The 8,406-nt window shown below is 41.3% G+C and overlaps 1 protein-coding gene across 3 annotated transcripts in view; it reads right to left on the bottom strand.

Annotated features, from left to right (window-relative positions):
* The window catches only part of slco2b1 (solute carrier organic anion transporter family, member 2B1), a 23,601-nt gene extending 15,434 nt beyond the window's left edge, over window positions 1-8,167 (bottom strand). The window contains exons 1-6 of one of the 3 annotated variants that reach the window (XM_031874162.1): window positions 8,129-8,167; window positions 4,738-4,870; window positions 3,703-3,840; window positions 2,245-2,407; window positions 1,253-1,477; window positions 101-199 (exon numbers count right to left, since the gene is read on the bottom strand). In XM_031874162.1, coding sequence (XP_031730022.1) covers window positions 101-199; window positions 1,253-1,477; window positions 2,245-2,407; window positions 3,703-3,840; window positions 4,738-4,824 — 712 coding nt within the window. In that variant the 5' untranslated portion in view covers window positions 4,825-4,870; window positions 8,129-8,167. Of the gene's footprint in view, window positions 1-100; window positions 200-1,252; window positions 1,478-2,244; window positions 2,408-3,702; window positions 3,841-4,737; window positions 4,871-7,834 lie in introns of all 3 variants that reach the window. The other 2 variants (XM_031874161.1, XM_031874160.1) reach the window with 2 other exon arrangements.
* Between the last annotated feature and the right edge of the window lie 239 nt (window positions 8,168-8,406).

Below are 8,406 nucleotides of genomic sequence, written 5' to 3' on the forward strand. Positions count from 1 at the left end.
CACGCCCGCCGCCGGCCCCAGGCGCCCCCCCCCCCCCCCCCCCCCCCCCCCCTGGTTAAAGAGGACGTGTCATAAATGAACTTTAAGTTTGTCTCCTCACCTTCTGGTAACTTGTCAAAGTCGACGTAGAAGCGCAGCATGAGGGAGCCGGTGATGAAGCCGACGGCCGGGCCGATGGAGGTCACAGCGAGGAGGATACCTGAACAACACAAGAGCAGAAGTTTCGTTTCAGCTGGAAATGTTGAATCTAAAACAGATTCATTTGTATTCAAACAAATGTTTGAATATTTCATCTGAATGGAAACTACGTGTAACGCCGTCTTAACTTAGCACACGCTAAAAAAACAATTAAATTAAATTAAAAAACATTTATCATAAAATAAAAAAGGGAAACAAATAAATAATCTTCCCAAACTGACAGAAATGTATCGTAATAATTATAGAAATAATTGGTATAGAACAGAAATAGACAAAAAGAATACATGAATAGATAAATAAACACTACCAATAATGAATCCTAAAGGTTGTGTTAGTTAAACTACCTGTACATACCCTGAGGGGTAACAGACAGATTTAAGTTTTATTAAATAGATAAATCATCTGAGATCAGAAGTGGATCTCAGGTCTTTGACTTCTAGTTGTATTATTGTTCCTATAATCTGAAGAAAGATCTTCAGCGCGTCACGTCTCTGCTCTGAGTCATTTCTTGTTCCTCAGACTTTAAAGCAGCTTTTTGTTCTTTATTCTGCAGTTTGTTAGAAAGAATTCCATAAATTCTATAAATCTCTTCAACTGCGTTTGTTCTCATCTATGTTCAAAGCTCAGAGTGTCAGACGTCTGAACACATGGAGGTAAATGTGGGAGCAAGAAGAGAAGAGAAGCAGCAAACAAAGAGACAACAGCAGAAGATACCGATAAAAAGACCAAACTGTTAAAAGTCTTCTAATGTTTTCGTGTCTAAATGAAACCAAATATCTTCTTCAGAGGTTTAATGCATGAGGAAGTCTGAGAGTCACTGGTGTCATTGTTTCAGCCTCACAATGGTTCTTACTGGTTCCAGAGAACGATGCGACGGTGGGCGGTAAAAGAGGCGGAGCCTAAAGTACAAACAGGAAGAGGAGAGAACCAGGACTGAGAGGGTCAGACTGTCGGACCCTGCTGCTGTAGAATGAGAGGTCTTCTAAAGGGACTCTGGCGTACGGAAGCACTACCACTTTCCGTCACGTGATCCGGAGTCTGAGTGAAAAAGTACCGAGGTAGAGCGGCGAGTTCTTCCTGCTGGCGTGGTCGTCGATGAAGGAGATGCCGAAGGGCTGGATGGGGACGGCGGCGATGCCCAGCAGCAGCTGACCCATGAGCAGCAGGGGGTACACCCCCAGCTGGGCGGGGCTCTCCTGCCGGCTGCAGCTCCGATTGGAGGACGAGGTGGCGAGGGGGCTCTCTGATTGGCAGAGACCAGAGCTGTTCTCACCGGAGGCTGCCCGGAAACACAGGAGATATAATATCTTACTACGCAAATCCAGCATTTCATAGGAAGTTTTTACCTTTTCTCTTCGAAGAATTTTCTTAAAATTCTCATTTAAGTCTCTTCTCAACTCAAAAAAAGACTCTTTAAATACCAGTTTTACTGATAGTTTATATTTATGTAACATGCAGCATTTTCTTTTTTTTGGAGAACTTGTTATTCTTGGAGAATTGAGAAATACTAAAAACTTGTCGGTGAAATGTTTTTTTCTTTCCGGGTTTAGATAAATGTTTCCTTTTGCTCTTGTGTGTTTACGTTTTTGCAATCAGTTGATACGACTTTTAAAAATATGAAAACATAATCTAATAAACACTAATTACACCAACATGTAATATATATATTATGAGTCCAGAACTCATAATATATATATTTGCATATCTCTCTTTAATGCATTTATACTCGTACTCGTCTCTCATCACTGCTTAATTGTTTATTTCTGTGATTAATGTTTTTAAATATTTCTCATTTTATTATTTTAATATTTAAATTTCCAATCCCCTTTGTAAAGTGTATAATAATAATAATAATAATTATAGTTATTATAATTACAATTATTATTATTATTATTTTGAATGAAATGGTTCATTAGTGTGAACCAGATTCAGTCTTTAATTTATTCGAATAAAGAATAAAAAATCTGAGGCGGTCAATGAATCTGCAGGATTCAGTTATGGGGACCATGAAACTGTGTGTGTGTGTGTGTGTGTGTGTGGTCTCACAGCTGATGCGGTCGGTGAAGTCGTAGGCTCCGCCCACAAAGTGTGGCAGCGCCATTAGCAGCGAGGCGAGGCCGGCCAGCAGAGCTCCGCCTCCAATAAACCGAGGCCGGTGAACACGACTCCCCAAGAAACTCACGAACACAATGAGGACCGTGTTCCCTACCTGGACACACACACACACACACACACACGTGAGGACATGAGAGGATGAGAGGACATGAGAGGACACAAGAGAATGAGAGGACACGTGAGGACATGAGAGGACACAAGAGGATGAGAGGACACGTGAGGACATGAGAGGACATGAGAGGACACAAGAGGATGAGAGGACACGTGAGGACATGAGAGGACATGAGAGGACACAAGAGGATGAGAGGACACGAGAGGACACAAGAGGACATGTGAGGACACGAGAGGACATGAGAGGACACGTGAGGACACGAGAGGACATGAGAGGACACGAGAGGACATGAGAGGAGATGAGAGGACATGTGAGGACATGAGAGGACACGTGAGGACATGTGAGGACACGAGAGGATGAGAGGACACGTGAGCACATGAGAGGAGATGAGAGGACATGTGAGGACATGAGAGGACATGAGAGGACACGAGAGGACACGTGAGGACATGAGAGGATGAGAGGACACGTGAGGACATGAGAGGATGAGAGGACACGTGAGGACATGAGAGGATATGAGAGGACACGTGAGGACATGAGAGGAGATGAGAGGAGATGAGGACATGTGAGGAGATGAGAGGACATGAGAGGACATGAGAGGAGATGAGGACATGAGAGGAGATGAGGACATGTGAGGAGATGAGAGGACATGAGAGGACAAGTGAGGACATGAGAGGAGATGAGAGGACATGAGAGGACATGAGGACATGTGAGGAGATGAGAGGAGATGAGAGGACATGTGAGGACATGAGAGGACAAGAGAGGACACGCGAGGACATGAGAGGATGAGAGGACACGTGAGGACATGGGAGATGAGAGGACACGTGAGGACATGAGAGGAGATGAGAGGACACGTGAGGATGAGAGGACATGAGAGGATGAGAGGACACGTGAGGACATGAGAGGAGATGAGGACATGTGAGGAGATGAGAGGACATGAGAGGAGATGAGGACATGAGAGGAGATGAGAGGAGATGAGGACATGTGAGGACATGAGAGGACGAGAGGACATGAGAAGACATGAGGACATGAGAGGAGATGAGGACATGTGAGGAGATGAGAGGACATGAGAGGAGATGAGGACATGTGAGGACATGAGAGGAGATGAGGACATGTGAGGAGATGAGAGGACGAGAGGACATGAGAGGACATGAGAGGACATGAGAGGAGATGAGGACATGTGAGGACATGAGAGGAGATGAGAGGACATGAGAGGAGATGAGGACATGTGAGGAGATGAGAGGACATGTGACGACATGAGAGGACGTTGTGGTTCTGACCTCGTTGAAAGCAGCCAGCAGACCAGACTTCTGGCTGGAGAGACCGTAACGTCTCTCGATGGTGGAGATGGAGCTCTTCATGTAACCAGACACCAGGAGCTGAGCCAGCTGAAGAAGACTGTGACAAAACACAAAGAACTGGAGGAGGAGAGGAGAGGAGGAGGGGGAAGGGGAGAGGAGGAGAGGAAGGGGAGAGGAGGAAAGGAGGAGGAGAGAGAAGAACACACTTCATTTATCAAATAAGTTTTAATTTTCATTAATCTATGATCCTGATAATAAATAAAAAGCACTAAGAAGACGTGATGAGAGACCAACGACACGATGAGCTCATCGGTTTGGTTCGTAGAGGAAACGTTGACCTTTGTGACCTCAGAGTACAAAACCAGGATGAACTTCAGGAAGTCAACTTTCTCCTCAAAGCAAAACAACAAGTCCTGAAGTTAAACACAAAATCTGCTGAATCAAATACAAACGGTCAGATTGCTGCTTAGTTCATGTTGTGGAAACTAAACGCCTCACACTCCAGCTGTATGAACCCAAAATAATCAGTTTAGCTGTGATTTAATTACAATAAACAAATAAAAAAGATGCCGAAATAACTACATAATGATGCTGATTTGTAAAAAGTTTGAATTCATGTTTTGTTAGTTCTCTCCACAAGACGACAAGCAAATAACTTTTAAAATATTTGTTTTCTGAATGGAGCTCGGCCTGATCGGTGCTATGCTAAGCTAACATTGTAGCAGCTCCATCAACACTCATAACATCGTAGAGGAGACATTTCTGATTCAACATCAGTGATGAAGGAGAATCTCACACCAACAGACTTTAAAGAGACTTTTAACTTCTGTGTTGAATCAGGAAAAAAAAACAACTTAAAATTGTTGAAATTACAAAACAAAAATTGTTGTAATTTATTGTTCACTTTGCTTTCACACAAAAAATAATCTTTGTATTATTTCTGTTAAATATCTTGCTTTTTAATAAACAGAATGCAACATTTTTCCATTTAAAAGCCAACGAGAGCAGACGAACCTTGACGCTGTTGAAGGGACTCCGGCGTCGGGCAGGAGGTCGGGACCCCTCGGGGTCAGAGGTCATGCTGAGGTCTTTGGCCCCCATGATTTAACGTTCACCACACGGAGAGACTGGAGGACCAGAACCAAACCTGTACGATACAAAACACAGCGTCTCTGATCATGAACACCTCGCCACTGTTTCCTGTTTCTATAGCAGAGAAATACTCGGCTGGGTTTTGATCCAGCAGTTCAAAATAAAGAAGAAAAACAAAGTCGTAATTTAGGAAAACGGTAAAAAAACGTATTTTGTTTGTATTTATTCGACGTGTCTCTACAGACTCCGTGTCTTTAACGTGTAGTCCGTTGTTGCACAGGACTACAACTCCCTTGATATCCCAATCAAATAATCTTTTTTCATAATGTTTGTCTCTGTTTGCACGCCACAAAACCGCAACGACACCGGTTTAATTCCAGCCTTTGTTGTACGTCACACCCGTCTCACCCAGTTTAAATGTAATCGGAGGACTTATCGGTGGTCATCACTACCATTCTAAAGAACTTTAATCAACGGGGAGGGGAGGAAAAAACAAGACAAAGAACTGCAAATATTATATATACAGAGGGGCTTTTATTGTGAAAGGTAAAAAGTGAAGGATCTGGTCTAAAGTTTGCTGTCTTTAGAGCCTCTGAGTCGATATAAATACACATGAAGGTACACAACATGAACTCAGAACAAAACAAACAGTTGGAAAAAATATATAAACGTGCGAAAATGTGTTATGAAAGTAAAATGTAACGATGTCAAATGTAACAAAACAAGTTTGTGTTTTTGTTTGTGTTTTAAATAAGTTAGCTTGTTACGTAACAAAACGTAAACTAAGTCAACGTTGACTTTTGGTTTAACCGGAGACATGAACATCTGTCTCCTGGGTGAAAGTTCTGTTTGTCTGACCCGTCCATCGTTTTGGGTTGGCATGCTAACATGCTAACATGCTGATATTTGACAGATATAATGCTCACCACCTTAGCTTAGCTTATTAGCATGCTAACATTAGCTAAAAAGTGTTGGACACATTGACATGTTGACCTGATGATGGAGCTACGATGAAAAGTCAGAGGATCAATAAAGTTATTACAGATCATCCTGAATGATGAACCACATTTATTTAGAATCCATCCAACAGATAAAAACATCAGGCTTTTACTTTGTTTACACACAAGAACAATTCATCTTCCCCCTGAAACAGAAAGGACTACGCCTTTTTTTTTTTTTTTTTTTTTGCAACTGATAAAATTGTGTCGTTTTCTTTCTTTTTTTTTTTCTGTTTTAAGCATCAGCATTTTAATGATCCTTCCGCAGGTTCACCTACGGAAACCTTGTTACGACTTTTACTTCCTCTAGATAGTCAAGTTTGATCGTCTTCTCGGCTGGTCTAGATTCTAGTTGTATTATTTCTAATTGTATCTAATAAATTAATCATATCTAACTTAATATTGATCATTTTTGATGAGCGATAATAATTATTTCTGGATTAAGACTAAAGTGTCTTGAGACGGAAACAAGAGGGACACAGAAATAGAAAGAGAAGAAGAAAGAGGCAAGAATCAACAGGAAGGAAGAGATTTCTTATCAGCAGAAGAATGTCAACAGATTCTCAGTGCTTTTCTTTCAAAAACCAAACAAGCTTCCAACTCAAAAACCAAAACGTCCGACACAATTACAAATCTTTCAACTTTACACAAAAACAACAGCTAACTGAAGAACTATTCCATCAACAAAGACCTCCGAGTCTGTTTCAAAGACCAACTACAGGATAAAAACGCCTTTTTATTGTGCCTATATATAGAAGTCTATGAGAAAATGACTCTACTTCTCTCTTGATTTATTACCTCAGTAAACATTGTAAACATGAGTTTATGGTCTCAATCTCTAGTTTCAAGTCTTCTTCAATACAGCATGATGTTCATTTAGTACATTATGGTCCATTTAGAGTCAAACAGACCATAAAGCAGGGGATGCTTTAGGGCGGGGCTACACGGTGATTGACAGGTCTCCACCACGGCGTTGTCTGGTCTGGGAGTTGTCCGTTACAGCTTTAACTCTTTCACAGTGGGGGGGTTCACTTCATGAATGTTACTTATTACTTCTTTGAACAACAAGTTACCACTAATTTTGCTCCTAAAAATGTCCATCATTCGATTGTCTGTAGCTCCTCCCACTAGTGTCACTTCTGGTTACAAAAAACAAGATGGCGACGGCCGAAAGGCCAAACTTAAAGGCTTTAAAACTGTAGTCCACAAACCAACGGGTGGCGTCATAATGACTTTGTCCACTTCTATATGTAGTGATGTGAAGCCCCGCCTCTTTCGGGTATCCAACATGGCTGTTCGCTTGTCTTACAAGCTAGCTAACTTAGCTATGCTACCAAATAACTGATGTGTTTTATCAGCGACTCTTTCTATCAGTGAAGAGAGAGAACTATGTTGTTGAGAGAACATCCTGGTACCAAACACATTGTAGCTTCAGACGCTTTTAGGTGTCGTCTTTATTATTACATATTTTCACAGTCTACTGTACTTTATTTATGACAAAACGTGCAAAATTATCTTTCAAATGAACAAACACTGTGTGTTTAATTCATGGCACAACTCAAACAGGATCTAATAATTATTTTGCATCTAATGACCATATTTATGTGTTTTTATACGTTAAATAAAGTGTTGTAGAGCAGAGCCTGGTGGCCGTTAGAGGTACTGCAGGATTCTGCTTCTACAGTTCACCAAAAGAATTCCAGTAATCTGAGTGAGTATCTCTGTGGGATGAAGAATGAATCATCATCATCATCATCATCATCATCATCATCATCATCATGTGGTGAAGCTGATTTACAAACCAGAGCCTCATTTAGAGGAAACGTTTTAAAGATGTTAAATAAAGTAAATAAACATATCAGAGACTCTGAATTAAAACCAAACGAATGACATTTTGTTACATGTCAAAACAAAAGAGCACAAAAAATATCAAATTGTTGAATGTTTTGCCTTTAAAAAAGAAAAGTACATATAATTATTATTATTACTCTGAAAATGTAAAGAGGAAGTGATCGATATACCTGGAAGCTGTAATTAAGGTAGTGTACTCTGTGTACTGAAGTATCAGCAAACATCAACAGCTGCATTCACTCATGAATCAAAGCACAGCTGTCAACAAATCAGCTCCTCTCACTTCAGTCTGCTCAAATTCTCCTTTCACAGCCCAGTGGTCCCAGTGGTCCCAGTAGTCCTAGTGGTTCCAGTAGTCCTAGTGGTTCTAGTGGTCCCAGTAGTCCCAGTGGTTCTAGTGGTCCCAGTAATCCCAGTAACAATCACTAAGAGGTCCCAGACAGAAGTGCTTCATTCAGACTCACTGTGAGAAGCTGCAGGTCGACTCTGTTCTTCTGGTTTCCTCTCCTAGTGTTTCTTTAAACCTCCCAGGGGGAGGAGGAGGAGGAGGAAGAGGAGGAGGAACTGGAATGTGAACCCTGGGTGTTGAAGGCAGGACTAGAGTCTGAGAAAAGCCAAGTCTGTCCTGTTGCATTGTGGGTATTGTAGGCATCAGGTTTGGACATATGAATGAAGTTCCTCTTCATTTAGAATACATAAAATAATAACTTGATCTTTTCTCTTATTCGTTACTGACGTATGA

Source organism: Anarrhichthys ocellatus, unplaced genomic scaffold (assembly GCF_004355925.1).
Source record: "Anarrhichthys ocellatus isolate YVR2014 unplaced genomic scaffold, GSC_Weel_1.0 scaffold78, whole genome shotgun sequence".
NCBI classification, from domain to species: domain Eukaryota; kingdom Metazoa; phylum Chordata; class Actinopteri; order Perciformes; family Anarhichadidae; genus Anarrhichthys; species Anarrhichthys ocellatus.